The sequence below is a fragment of the Clytia hemisphaerica genome, unplaced genomic scaffold (assembly GCF_902728285.1).
Source record: "Clytia hemisphaerica strain Z4C2 unplaced genomic scaffold, Clytia hemisphaerica genome assembly, whole genome shotgun sequence".
In the NCBI taxonomy this organism is placed as follows: domain Eukaryota; kingdom Metazoa; phylum Cnidaria; class Hydrozoa; order Leptothecata; family Clytiidae; genus Clytia; species Clytia hemisphaerica.
Genome location: NW_027104580.1, coordinates 142,247 through 157,049, shown reverse-complemented (window position 1 = coordinate 157,049; position 14,803 = coordinate 142,247). Strand labels below are relative to the sequence as shown.

Below are 14,803 nucleotides of genomic sequence, written 5' to 3'. Positions count from 1 at the left end.
GCGCGTGACGTAATTTAATTGTTCGATTCAACACTGCAATGGGTTCATTCAAAAATAAACATTTTAATGACCAGAGAGTTTACAATGTTTTGACTGCAAAGTGTCGAATAACAAGGCCCGCGCCGCCCCTCACTTTCAAAATCGATGGATTGTCTGCATTTTTAATGGAGCTGTGGAATGTTTTTTGCAGAATAAGCAAACAGACTCATGAAATTAAGGATTATCCAAAGAAAAGTGAACGGATTATAACCAGAAAGAAACAAACCTCCTTCATAAGATCAAAGCCATTGAGATGACCTAGTTTCTTCGCCCATTCATCATCCATAACATTCATTAAATTCAAACGGTGGTCTTTCAAATGTTGTTGTTGTTGTGTGACATGCTGTACAATGCTTCCGATGTCAGTTTTGATCGGTTGTTGGACGTCAATCTCTAACCCATTGTTGCCAGAGATGATAGAAACAGCCACCAAGTAAAAAAATAACTCGATTTTCATTTTTTTTATCTACTTCAATATTTTTTTGTTATTCTCCTGTAAAATAAGAAACAAAAAGTGAGTATGCATATTACCATCTGTCAAAAAAACCGCTGGGATCCCAGTCCCACTAAAAAATTTGGCCAAAATTTCGTCTCCGGTGGAGAAAATAACCTACATGATATAATCAGCGAGCTGTAAACATGTTTACTGCTCGCTGATATAATGCCCCACTGGAAATTGACTTCGAGTCATCCCCATTAAAAATTAAAAACAAAAAAATTGTATTGCAAGACCAATTGGAATTTTTTTACCTGAGAACAATAGGGTTTCTATCTCCATTGGAATTTCGAAAGAAGTTTTCCTCCCCACTGTGGAAAGAGGTTTCACCGGGACTGTGAGACAGGGGTGTCATATTGGACCAAAAATCCAAACAAAAGAACTTAAACTGACAATATGATACTCATGATATCCAATCGCGTAATGTTTTCTACGAAAAAGCCCCAGTTTTTTTACAGTACAGTAGTGAAAAATTCACAACAGTTCTTTCCTAGCTTAAATGTCTAAGGATTGTCACTACTGGCAAAAACCGGGGTGCTTCAGTAGGAAACTTAACGTAATGAATAACATTGATTCAATACCAGAATTTTACATTTTCAAGGTGTAGAATAGAAAGCTGCTTTTTAAGACATATTTTAGTGCTAGCATCTGATTCACAAGTTTTTCTGAAAAAAAAAACTTAGAAAGAATTGCTTAAAAAATATTGAGAGTGTGTCATTGAAATCATAGAGTTATATACAATTTCGAATAGAAATCTAAAATTTAATTATCATCAAAAATTTAATTATAAACAAAAATTGGATATTTGATAAAAACTAAACTGAACTGATATAAAAATTAAACGGTTTGGCGAAACAATTTTTGATCATTAGTTCCCAAGGCTTTAAATTCGAAATTAGACTGGAGTCGTTCATAATGCGTGTAATACAGTATAGTATAGGCGTTATATGACAAGTTACAAGACAAGATATATGGTAATACGATTATTATTACGATTATTTAGTTTGCATAAACTAACTAAAATTGTTCCTTCCATTACTTTTTGCTTTATTTCTAGTATGTCTGAATTAGTCGTCTAGCTTATTGCTAATGCTAGACTAATCCGAAATTGAATTTTTTGAAATCGTGGATTAAAAATAGCAGCCCGCCCTGATTAACTCGGTGGACAGTTATAAAAAGTTTTGAAATATCTTGTCCAACAGAACTGCTCCAGTCGGAGGCATAAAGTTATAATTTCGGCAATATATGGACACTGGTAAAGGGGGGTATGTTGTAGCGTGTTTGTGTAAGCATGTACGGTCTAACCTAAAATAAAGTAGAAAAATAATACATTTTTGTGATATATACAAAAGAACAACATAGGAATCCAGGAATTCACAAATTAATATTATAAAAATTAATATTATATATGTTAGGAAATTAATTATCGAAAACCAATTAAATAAAAACAAGTCATTAATATAAATTTAAAATAATTAGTATAAATTAGCAAGCAATTTTAAAATTAGACCTTCCCCAGTAGAGGAAAGAAATTTACAACTAAACTGTAAGTTAGTAAAGCGGCTCAGTTCCATTTCGATTCTTCAAAAGAAATCATTGCATTTTAGATAAATAGTATCATAGTCAGTTGACTTGAACCGTTTGGAGTTTTTATTTAACCTTATTCCTACTGTTCACGGGCGGATTCAAGCAGTAAAGCAAATACGTCAGAAACATGCGAAGAAGTGTAAGGGTGTAACGCTCGTTAATATACAATGAATTTCAATTACAAATCTCTTCATCTGATAAGTTCGACAGAGGCTAGAACCGCCTATGCTGTTTCTATTCGGTGGGGGAAATTAATGAATCAATTAACAGGAAAATCCCTTTAAAAGCCTAGTATGAATAGGGTTGAACAAACGGAATCTGTGGAGCAATTCTGCAAAGACTAGGGAAGTTTCAGTTCTCTTATGCGACTTGACGTTGAAGATTTATGGATCGTCTACCGTAATTTGTTTGTGTTTAGAAAAGACGACCCTGCCACTGTACTACATGAACCGATAATGACAGACATACACACAAGACAAGTCACACAATCAGCAAACTCTTTCAAACTGAAACGTGGAGCTTTGTTTACCTTTGTTTTCATCTTCTAGGACGAGAATATGCTGATTCAGCGCTATTTGACGGAAACTGCCATGAACCTGTTTCCTGGCAAAACTACAGATCCCAGCCAGTTCTAACCGCGAACCTGGTCTTCACACCACCTGTGTTCCAATCGATCCAATACGCAAAGAAGGACAGTTTGTGTATTATTGTAAATATATATCACGAGAATATGCTGATTCAGCACTATTTGACGCAAACCGCCACAATCCTATATTCATTCCACCAGTGTTCCAATCGATCCAATATGCAAAGAACGACAGTTCGACTGTTATTGTAAATGGTAAGATAAGAGAGTAAGTTTTAGTTTAACTTTTAATTTGTTACGATGCAAGGCCTTCTTCAGCGCATCTAGAATAGCGGACCATACGCCACCGTCCACCCGGCCGACACTTGCCCCGTTGCATCACGTTCGGTAAAATCTAGAGGTGATTTAAGGCTGACTTAAAGCCTCATTTATGTCGCGGCGAGGTTTGTCTTACAGTGAAGATCTCTTTGTAATCAAAAATCTCAAAATACCTTGTTAATTGTGGTGAGCGGAAATGTTTTGATCGCAAAACGTAAAGAAGTCGGTATTGCTGCAGCGAGCAAAACTACGATTGTAACTCTCAAGCGAAAATTGATCGAGAAAGGAAGGGAACTTCTGGTTTCATCTTCAGCATTTAGAGCAATCTGCCGCAGAAGGTCAAGAAAAAATAAATCGAGATTAAAATCACTCTCATGAGAAGCTTTGAAATAAAAATTACTCTCTCAAATTTAAGATGAATAGGCACTTTTTCTCCAGGTTCGATTTTAATTAAAGACGTTTGGGCCGGCCGTCAAAAAAGGAAAGGGAGCAAAAAATCCAAAATGCTTTAGAGGCCATAAGAGCTTGCTTCACAATAACCCTAGCTGCGAAAGACTTTTCAATTCAAAGGTCTACATTGATTGGGAGAAACAGTGTTGTGAACAGTTCTGGAGATAGAGGAACACCAACGATACTACTCACACTTACCAACACGTCAAAAAGGCGTTTGTCGAGTAAAAAAATTCGAACATCGACCTTTGAGAATTTGCAGCAAATTTATTAAATTTTTGTGCTCCAAAAGCCAACCGAGCGAAGTGAAGGCTCGAAAATATTTATGAAAGCTCAAAAAAAATATTTCTGATTTCTTCTACATTTGATTTTCATATAAGTAGATACGCTACGATAATTTTTACACCCCTGTGCCCTATGGAACATTTTCTCTCAATGGGGATGAAGTTTCCTACGTAGATCCCGATTGGGTTTAAAAATCTATTTGTTCAAGCTCGAAATTTCGGGATTGGCAAACTGCCCGCTTTGTTTAAATTATTGAGCAGACAGGGAAATCAATTCTAAAGCTATTATGTATGGGATACCTTATGATTTGAATTTTAAACGACTTTTGATGAAGGGAATCATTTCTTGAATTTTAAAGACGAGAATGGCCAGATTCAAACCTGTGCTTTCCCCGCGTAAGAAAAAGTGAAACATTCATTATACATGGATGAAATGTATAATTGAATTTCAAGAGAAATATCCATACTTCTTCTTCCTTTTTTAGAGTTTCTTTATAATAAAGTGAATGGGAAGATATGTAGAAAATCCTTTTTTCTAACGCTAGATACTGAATTACGTCGCGAAATGGAAGATGCCATTAACTTCACTCGAGTTCATGGAACTCGTGCAAAAGTACCTGATCAAAATGAACCGCAAACCCTTATGTCTACAGCAAATGAAAAATTTACCTGGTCCGAAATGGTTGAGAGGATTTCAATCAAGAAACAAAGTTACGCTACGTACAGCTGATAAAGTGAAAGGCAAACGGTGTGTCTACAGCAAATGAGATATTTGCTTGGTCCAAAATGATTGAGAGGATTTCAATCAAAAATAATGTTACGCTACGTACAGCTGATAAAGTGAAAGGTAAACGGTGTGTCGTAACGAGAGATATTTTAAAGGTATGTGCGAAATTAACATTTTCGAATAACGAAGCTTCCAAACTACATTGACAAGTATGAAAACGCCAACGGGGCACTGAGAGAATAAAATGATTTATAATCCAGGTCAGAAATTATTTGGATCTTTTGTTGTCATGAATTTTCATGGCGATAAAATTTCGCGATTCAGACCAGGAATTTAATTTCGTGAATTTGACTTAATGAAATTTTTCGCGGGAATTTAAATTCGCGAATTATGAGGTTGGATAAAATTTTTACTGAATTTTCTCATCAAGTAGAGATCGAAAGTTTTTCTCTATTCTCGTTCTGCTGTTTCCAAAAATATCAACACATGTTCTGTAAAATACAAGTAATCTGAAAACTACGATCGTAGCTACTCTTAAGTCACTTTTTTGTAATTTCGCAAAAAATTTCTTGCCACGAAGATTTCCGATATTTAAGAATCAGAAAACTTTGGCTTTGAATACGATGTTCTTGTTTAGCTTGATTGTTTAGCTTGATTGTTTATTTAGATATTCTTAACAAGCTTAATTTTCGAGCCACTGTTCGGGCATATTCATATTAATTTTTCTATGCCGAGTTTGCGAGAATAAAAAAACCCTACTGTTGAATGAAGTTTCTCATCAAAGAAATTCTACAACGAATCTGCAAAATATTTAACATTGATTTTTTTGCACTAAAACATTTGCGTATTGCAACAATAGCTAAGTCATATTTGGCTAACAAGTTCACTTTTTTATTTAAGGATTATCACAAGGAACTTACGAACGCTATCAAGGATATCGATCCCGACTTCATCTACAACTACGACGAGTCCAATCTCCAAGATGATCCTGGGAAGCAGCGGGTCTTAGTTGGGAGCGGACAATTTAACCGTGTTGAAAAGCTTGTTGAACATTCGAAGCAGTCATTTAGGTAACTTGCACGTTTTTATCTGTCCCAATTTAGAAATATTTTAGATTCGAAAAATCTTGAGCATATCGGCAATGGAGCCATGTAAGCCTCTAAATATTTGTGACCAATTATTTCCAAGGGGTCGAATGGTCTGCTAATAGACATCATACAGTATTCTTATTATTGGCCGGCACTCATTGGTGGTCGACTCCAAATAGAAGGTAAAAATAATTTGATTGCTCTTCCGAAAGGTTAACATTTCCAAAAGCGTAAAATTCCTGAAATCTTGGGAGTTACTGTTACGTCATCGAAAGTTTGTACATATATTTTGTTGTTTTTGGTGTGATGTATTGTGGTAATGCGTCTGAAAAGTACCTCCCAACCATGGTTATTTACAAGTCGGCACATGTATATGGTCAGTGGACAATGGGTGCACCAAAAGGCACTGAGTTTGAATCAACAGATTCAGGATGGTTTGATGGCCAAGTGTTTGAACATTGGTTTTTTCAAGTAAGCAATTATATTATATATCAAACATCATCAGCAAACCGTCTTTTTGCTTGTTCTTCTACTCATAAACGAGATTCGAAGATCTACAGTATCACAAAAATTCAAGGTTTTCGAAGTAACTGTTTCAATAGCGCTTCGTCATGCAAACGTCATGATTATTACTTCTCTCATTTGACCGAAATTCAATCCCACAATCCTTGTTGTCTTAATTCAAAAGTCGTGAAAGTTATTACTTGTTCTTTGTAATTTAGTGTAATTTGCGTGCAAGCGTAATAAACGCAAAGGGTGATCGGATTGAATTTCAGTCAAACATAAAAATCAATGTCTATTTTTAGATTCGCGACGGTATGCCATTCACTTGACAAATATAGATCTGCATAATTTTACTTGGATACAAAGCACTTATCCGAGAATAAATAATATTGTGCTTGTTTCAGGTGTTTTTGCAACACGTAAACAATAACGACAAACCTACTTGCTTGATCGGAGACAACCTTGGAGCACATTTCTCCCTCGAAGTACTTGAGGTATGTATCAAACCATGGCCCCCGGCGTGTGAATCGAATTGAGGGGATCAAAAAAATATGTCACCCACCATGGTTGGGCGACGAAGAAAATTATTGACTTTTAACCCTTATTTCACCCCTCTAAACGGTATATATAAGATTTTTTAAAGTAAAAAAAATTGCTTTCCAAAATATTGAGTGACGGGGGCCATGCAAACCCTATCTTATTGGTATTGATGGTAATTTGATACCAGCTATTTTTACAATGATAAGATCTAACTAAAAAAATAACTAGGGGACCGATACAAGATCCAACGAAAATGTTTGTCCCATTATTTCCTTCAGTACTGTAGTAAAGCGAAATTTTACTTTTACTTCGAAACTTCTATGTATCAGCTTCAAATGTCTTGTTTGGGTTTGTTGCAAAGTTTCTATTAATCTCAATCTTGTAAGTATGCCTATGTTGGTTACCGGCCGGGGGGGGGGGCAGTGGGTTTACCAACTGAAAAATTCATACCCTTACAATGCATTTTTTCAAATTTTAAACTCTTTTAGAGCAAAGAAAACCAAGATTTTCGAGCAAATATTTGCAATTTTTCCTAGATTTGCTTGCACACATACAGTGCATTTATCAAGTCCACCCTTACAGTGCATTTCGGATATTTTGAAAAACATACCCTTAACCGCCGCACAGGTAGGGACACAGATTATTTCAGCTGTGTTAAAGAAGTTATTGTGAACCAAAATACTTCTTTTTCAGGAATGTGTTAAGCGAAATATACTTTTTATTGCGCTCCTGCCAAACGCAACCCACCTGGCTCAACCGCTTGACTGTGCCGCTTTCCGAAGTCTTAAGGTTGAATGGAAAAAGAAACTTACCGAGTGGTGAACTGAGGTAAAAACTTGACTACTTGTGGCAATAACACGAAAACCCATAAGAAACGCTGACTTGTCCCTATTATTTCATTTTTGCTATTGAATTTTGGACAGGGCTTTCTTGATCCTGATCGGTTTCCTTACTTAGCCAAGAATAAAAAAAAAACTATACATTCTTATGATTTATTTTATTGCTATCTATTAAAGGGGCTTATTTTGGATAATGTAACTTTGGGACATGATAGACCTTGACGTAATACGCATAAGGATAATTATGATTATAATCAGGGTTATATAATTAGGGTTGGTGTCAAGCTACCCAGAATGTGAGCTCAAAAAGCTTCTTCGTTCTGTATAATATTCACAGGGTTACTATGGGATAACCAATGACATTTTCGACCTAAACATTAGGCTATTCCAAGTGACGTTAGCCTGTTAGACGAAAACCGCTTTTTTATCGCGATTTAACGTCTGTTACTTTTTGCCGTGGAATCGAATGTTCTTGGACGGGAAAGTCCGTCCTTACTAGCTAGCTTTAAGCCTTTATGCTCCTCTCAGATATATTTTATACCTTTTGCTCTTTTGGGATATACACTGGTAGATATACACTAAGGCGTGGTCATTAATCTTGGTTGCTGTACAGAGGTGACTGAGGTTCAATCCCCACTTGCAGCGGTTCACTTTGACAAGTAAATGATCCTTTGTCAATCCATGTCATATTGTCATATGTGTATGGACAGTATCAGGATGGTTTCACGTTTTCCTATTATTTATTTTAGAGAAAAACAAATGACAGAATGAATGAATTTAGCAGAATTAGCAAACATGGTAGAGAGAAAACAAGTTGTTATCTATTTGGCCTTGTTGATGGTTGATGTTATCTGGTTTGTATAGTAACAAAAAGAGGAAGTGTTTTTAATGGCAGACAAATTACTCTCAAAGGAAATATGAATACTGTTGCAAGTTAAGTCCATGTTGCAAGTTATGGCCGTTTACGGTACTATTCTTTTCACTTTTGATAGAATTATGCTACAAGTGGCAATACAGACAAAATTTGTAGGACACGTTTTTGTTGGAATACTCCTGATTTTGTGAATCTGTTCATCAAAGATCAACCGATCGGTTCATGACATGATACGATGCTGTTACAAAGCTTGGGCAATTTTTGAATATAAACTAAATCTTAGACTGTGTTGTATATAATCATCAAGATTTCGTGAATGGGCTATCCGTTGAAAAAACCATATTTTATAGACAGTCAACGGTGAAAAATTATGGATTATGTACGGATAAATTTGCTCTCACCGCAAATTATAAAACAAATGATCGTGGTTTTTCCTCACAAAAATTTACTTCTGAATAGCATACCCAAACTTATTCCTCCTTTTAGTTGAATTTCAAATATATCATCAAATTTTTTACACCATTGTTCTCCTAATTAATAAATCTTATTTTTTATATTTTTTATTTGAGCTAAAAGCAGTATTTAGCAATTTGTTTTGTTAATCACAAATTCATGTTAAATATATAAAACTCTGTCCATAACAAAACAATAACAAACTGATGTATAATTAGCAAAAATGTTCTGATATTATTTATCTATCATTGCTTTGATGCATGGGAATTTCCAATGGAAAATACCTAGAAAAAAGGGAATCAGAACAATTCTTTAGGAGACTCCTTTTGTTTGATCATGATCCCTGTTTTCTTTGATATGATTATATAGAAAGACCCTAGTACAGCATTGTTTTTTTAAATGTGAACAATCAGGCGAAGAAGAATTGAGGACTTTTGATAAGCTAAAAAACAGAAATATTTAGGTTTGTGTAGTAACATCCATGATAGATTTAGTTCTAAGTGGAAAATTATATTTTGACTGTTTGAGGATGAGTTTTCAATCTAATTTTTAAAGGTTTGTTTACTTTTTGTGTAGACACGACGAGGGAGTGGTGGAGGAATCACCCTAGGGGGCTTGTTTTGCTCCGTCTCAGTCGGGTACAACTCGATAATAGTCCGAGGTCGTAGCTTACGGCTTTCCGAAATGATTTTCTAGTTGAGGCCGACTGCACCCCCGCCATTAGATATGCTCCGCTTACAAAATGGCGTCGTGAACCCCGAAAAGGCGTATGTTGAAAATTGTTTGAGTGATTTTTTTTTGTTTTGAAATGTGAATGGCTCTTTCTTGAAAAAAAACAAAAATCTGCGGAAGGATGAGAAAGAAGATGAAAATTTTATCATTGCATCAACAGCAGCAGAGTCGTTGGGTTATTTCCATAAAAGTTTAACTCTCGGCTTCTACAATCCTGTTATGGTGAATGAAAATTATCAAATCATTTCTTTGCTTTGGTTTGGATCCTAGCCATAATAGTGCTGATGATTATACGAACTTGGTTTGGACTTTTTGTATGTTTTGGGATGGCAACGAATATCATATCTTTTGGATATGACTTGAAACCTAGAAGAATTTATCCCTCGCTTATTCCAGTGGAAAGAAGAACTGTTTGTTTGTTATTGTTTTTATCGGCGGTTCGACGTGGTTTGTGATCGTTTGTTTGAAAATGTGACATAAATTGAATTGTAGAATGTAAATTGACATACGATTGAAAGTAAACTGAAATTTGATTGTATTCGATTCAAAAGTATTTAATGAATGTTGCTGGGTGTGGAAATTATTTTCTTCAGCTCTAAGCAACAGTGACCATTGTCATTGGCAAATCTTCACATATCAAAACTTGACACTATTTTTTTGATTTTGATTTAAAACTTATGCGCTGAAGTTGATACAATGACAGATTTTTTATATTTTTATGTGAAAATAAGTTTTGTTCTGTATAATTAGAGTTTAAAGGTTTACTACCAATTAGTTTTGAGTGAAGATTAAAAACTTTCAAATTCCTCAACTTTGGAAACTAGATAGCCAGTAAAATTCGAAAGCATCCACCGAAGGAGGACTTCAAAATATCTGTTCTGAAGGCACGTTCCAGCTGGATATGGCGGTCTGTTCTTACCGAACTAAAGAAAAAAGTCTGCTGGAAAAAAGTGGTCTGTTCTACTGAAGATTGGGACCAGCTGGAAAAATATGGTCTGTTCTACTGAAGATTGGGACCAGCTGGAAAAATATGATCTGTTCTACTGAAGATTGGGACCAGCTGGAAAAATATGATCTGTTCTTATGAAAAAATAGTCTGATATCTTATATTTATAAATAACGTGTCTAAGAATTTCCTATCTGTTCTGAGGGAATTTCAAAAAAGTCCTGAATGTGGTTGCCTGGAGTGGCAGCTGAAAATTCTCCATCTGTTCTACAAAACATCTGGAAATTGTGGATCTGTTCGAACTGTTAGCTAGAAATTAAGTTTCTGTTCTTAAAAGTCCTTCAATGTCAAGCTGGAATTTAGCGATCTGTTCTTATAAGATTTTGTCAGCCCTGGTAGATAAGAACAGTTAACTCGCGTAAAATCAATCGGCTGGTAATTTCGTATCTGTTCTGAAAGTTTTTTTACCTCCTAGCTGGAAAAATATAACTGTTCTGAAGTAAAAATTTCTCGCCTGGAAAACGAGGAACTGTTCTTAATTTCGTGGAAATCCTTCCAGCTGGCAAATCAGAACAGATATTTGCAAATTTTAGGTCGGTGGCTGCTTCTGAAAATTTGGAGGTTTTGCTTCGAACTGTGGGAGGAATCTACCTAAATTTTGTTATTTTTATCTGACTTTCCTTTTATTATTTTACAGTTATGGTAATAATTTTATTACAACTTTTATAAAAACTTTGAAAATTTTTCAAGTAAATAATGATGTAAAATGTAACAAATATTTATTTTTATTTTGTACCTCTGTATCTTGGAATTGTACGAGATCGACTTATTCCATTAAATACTAGTCTTGGAATCCTCATTATTTTACATCCCTGTTTCAAAGACTGGCTATGGCTAGTGCTGAGAGTTTTTTGATTTTGGTTGTTTCTCTGCAAGGAAGAAAACCTTTTGAAGAAGGGGGGTTTCCTTTTTTATTAAATTAAGAGCCTGTTGACAATACCATTAATTGGAGCTGCTTGGAGACCTTTTTGCTTCTATAGATCTTTCGTTATAAAGAGGTGTATCAAAATATTCTCGTTTTGAAAAACAAGCATTTTTAGCTCAACAAAACTTTACCCCGATCCCGAGGATTCTTTGGTTTTGATTTTATGCACGGAACTCTAAATTTAAGACTAGATTTGACATCGACGCGCAACTCTCCACCAAGAAATTCTATTCGGTCGTCCATTCCAGTCTTTGCTTTCGAGTTCCGTGTTTTTCCCGCCTTTATGCACTCCGCACGGAATCGACGTCACCCTCCACCACAGTGCGATAACTTTCGACAAACGCTTCAAAGTGTAACTGACCATAAAACAAAGAAAAAATTAGGTTTGTGGGAAGTTACTGGCTAAAGTGACGTTGGATCGTCTTAGAAATTAAATAAACAAAACCTTCGAAAAAGAAAAGTGACGCAAAGTGAAGTTTGTTAATTTGTTAAGGCGTTTAACGTTTTTCTTTCTTACAAATAAAATTTAATCTAAAAACATGGGATTCAATAATTCGATCAATTGTACGAACGATTCAAAGGTTGACTAAAGAAGACCCATCGTCGAGGTTAGAGGGGATTTGGCGGTACACGCAACGACGTTAACGTATGTAGAGGCAAAGGGGTACTTTGAGGAGCTTCTAAGAAAAATTGGATACAGTGTAGAGATTGATGAACGGATATTATAAATGTATTTACTCGCTCTGTAAAAAGTCGCGGTTACAAATGAAGGGGAAAAGTTCAGTCAAAAGAAGGAGGGTAAAAGAGAAGTGGCACTTTTTTTTACACCTACCAATGCTTGGAAGAATGGAACCACCTTCAACGCCCGCGATTCGTAATAAAATTTAATTTTCTCGTTGAGTGAACCTTATTAGGGGTCTTTTGAAAGTGAAAGGTCGGGGGTTTTCATTTTTATTAAGACCCCCTCCCCCGTTTATCAAATACCTGAGAATATTAGTTGTGTGGGCAGTGAGGGTCGTTTTCAAGTCTGTATGAGGCTAAACAAAGACAACAGACAGTCGGAAAATAACCTTGAAGTACTAAACAAAGAAAAGGATGGGAATTATTTCAAATTGTTCCCTGTGAGGATCAATATCTCTGAATTCTTTTACCAAAATATCTCGGAACGAATCCCGGTGAATTTTGTCCTCTTTATTAATTTGGGTGTTAAGATTCAATGTATCTAATAAAATGTATGTATTGCTTTAACCTAACCATGGGAAGAAACAGAAGAAGAGGCGAAAAATGTTTTGAACGATGTTGTCTGCGACAAATTGGTTTCGATCCAGGAGATGCACAAGAGGGAATACTCAAAACCCAAACTAAAACACCATTCCAGGGAAGGACCTCATTTCTGGTCAGCAAATCAGGCTTACGGACGTCGCAACAACGGAGCCGGCAACGTTGGTGCATGACGACGACAGTGACGAAAATGTTGATGAGGTTTTCGATGATGTCGTGTACGAAACAAACAACTGCAGAGTGTGCAAATGTTTATACTCATCAAAATTTCGTGAACCCTGCATATGGATATACTGTACCGGGTGTATAATGTGTCATTCCTTTTGGAGTGTTCAATGGTTAATTGTAAAGAATTCGATTACGATTCAAATGATAATCTTTCAATGCTTGGCTATTACTGTTACACTTGTCGGCTTCGAACCGGCAGAAATAGCAATAAACGCATTTGTGAGAGTCAGTATCGCAGTCGATATTCAGAATTGTTACAAGATAATGTGAAACATTGGAATTAAAGGAACATAAGTATCTTTGTCGGCCAATTCTTTTCTTGCTGTTTTTGAGGCCATTCAGTCCCGTTCTCCCGTGTTGTACTTCTCTTCAAAATTATAACTAACAAGTAACATGCTGAATGGACCTACCTGATGATGAGAATCAGATATATATAGGACGAATAACAAGAGAGTAAAAAAGTGTAGTGAGCAACTTAAATAAATTACCGTGAGTATCCAAATTTAGAAATTAAATATTACCATTTTATATCACTATGCAAAAGATAAGAAAACAAGCTAGATGCTGAATGGACCTACCTGATGATGAAAGTTAGATAGCAATGCGAGGAGAAAAAAATCAGTCAGAAAATATATCGTTAAGCGAAAATGCATAACGCAATAAATTCATCATTGATTGTTGATGGGGGGAGAGGGAAGGGTTGTAGGGAAAAATTAATAGAAAGTTCTGGTCGCAAAAATCAGTTTTATTGACAATTGAATCATGCTTGATGGTGAGCATTGTTATCAATAATGTTTTTGTGTGAAGAACATAGAAATACAAGGAAAACATATAATGAAAATCTGAGGCGATTTCCCGCATTTCCAACCGGAAAAAATTTTTTCTCAAAAATCGAACTCGCCCATGTTTTGAGCATTGCAAATACGCATCTTTCTGCAAAAAAATCAGAAAAAGCTAAAGATGAAACTTCGAGAAAATGTAAAAAAAAAACGGATTTCCTGCATATTTCTGGCATTTTCGGCCGGGAAAAAATATTTTTCGGAAATCGGGCTCCGTCACATTTTAGGTATTGTCATTTTGCATCAGTGTGCAAAATTTCATGAAAAAATATAAAGTACAGCTCGAGAAAATCAAGAAATACCGTTTTTCCGGCGAAAATAGGCTGTTCCGGCGATTTTTAGAAAGTTCCGGCTTCAAAAATCACTTTTATTGACAATTAAACCATGCTTGTTGGTGGGCATTGCTATCAATAATGTTTTTGTGTGAAAAAACAACGAAATATAAGGAAAAAGTCCGATGAAAATCTGCAAAAACGGCGATTTCCGGGATATTTCCGGCATTTTCAGTCAGAATAGAATTGTTCTCAAAAATCGGACTAGGCCATGTTTTAGACATTGTTAATACGCATCTTTGTGCAAAAAATCAGAAAAAACTAATGACGAAATCTCGAGAAAATGCCAAAAAACCGGTTTTTCCGGCATATTTCCGGCATTTTCGGCCGGAAAAGTACGTTAATTGAAAATCAGGCTCTGTCATATTTTAGGTATTGCCATTTTGCATCAGTGTGCAAAATTTCATGAAAAAATATAAAGTACAGCTCGAGAAATTCAAGAAATACCGTTTTGCCGGCGAAAATAGGCTGTTCCGGCGATTTTTAGAAAGTTCCGGCTTCAAAAATCACTTTTATTGACAATTAAACCATGCTTGATGGTGGGCATTGCTACAAATAATGTTTTTGTGTGAAAAAACAACGAAATATAATGAAAAAGTCCAATGAAAATCTGCAAAAACGGCGATTTCCGGGATATTTCCGGCATTTTCAGCCGGAATAGAATTTTTCTCGAAA

The 14,803-nt window shown here is 35.6% G+C and overlaps 2 protein-coding genes across 2 annotated transcripts in view; both read right to left on the bottom strand.

The window, feature by feature from the left end:
* Positions 1–528, bottom strand: part of LOC136823549 (O-acyltransferase like protein-like) — a 31,519-nt gene extending 30,991 nt beyond the window's left edge. Inside the window, exon 1 of the mRNA XM_067079736.1 lies at positions 266–528. Within this exon, the coding sequence (XP_066935837.1) occupies positions 266–496 (231 nt within the window). The 5' untranslated portion in view covers positions 497–528. The remainder of the gene's footprint in view (positions 1–265) is intronic.
* A 920-nt stretch (positions 529–1,448) lies between these two features.
* LOC136823550 (nose resistant to fluoxetine protein 6-like) overlaps positions 1,449–14,803 on the bottom strand; it is a 52,985-nt gene continuing 39,630 nt past the window's right edge. The window contains exon 17 of the mRNA XM_067079738.1: positions 1,449–1,840. The gene's annotated coding sequence lies outside the window, so the exon portion shown is untranslated. The remainder of the gene's footprint in view (positions 1,841–14,803) is intronic.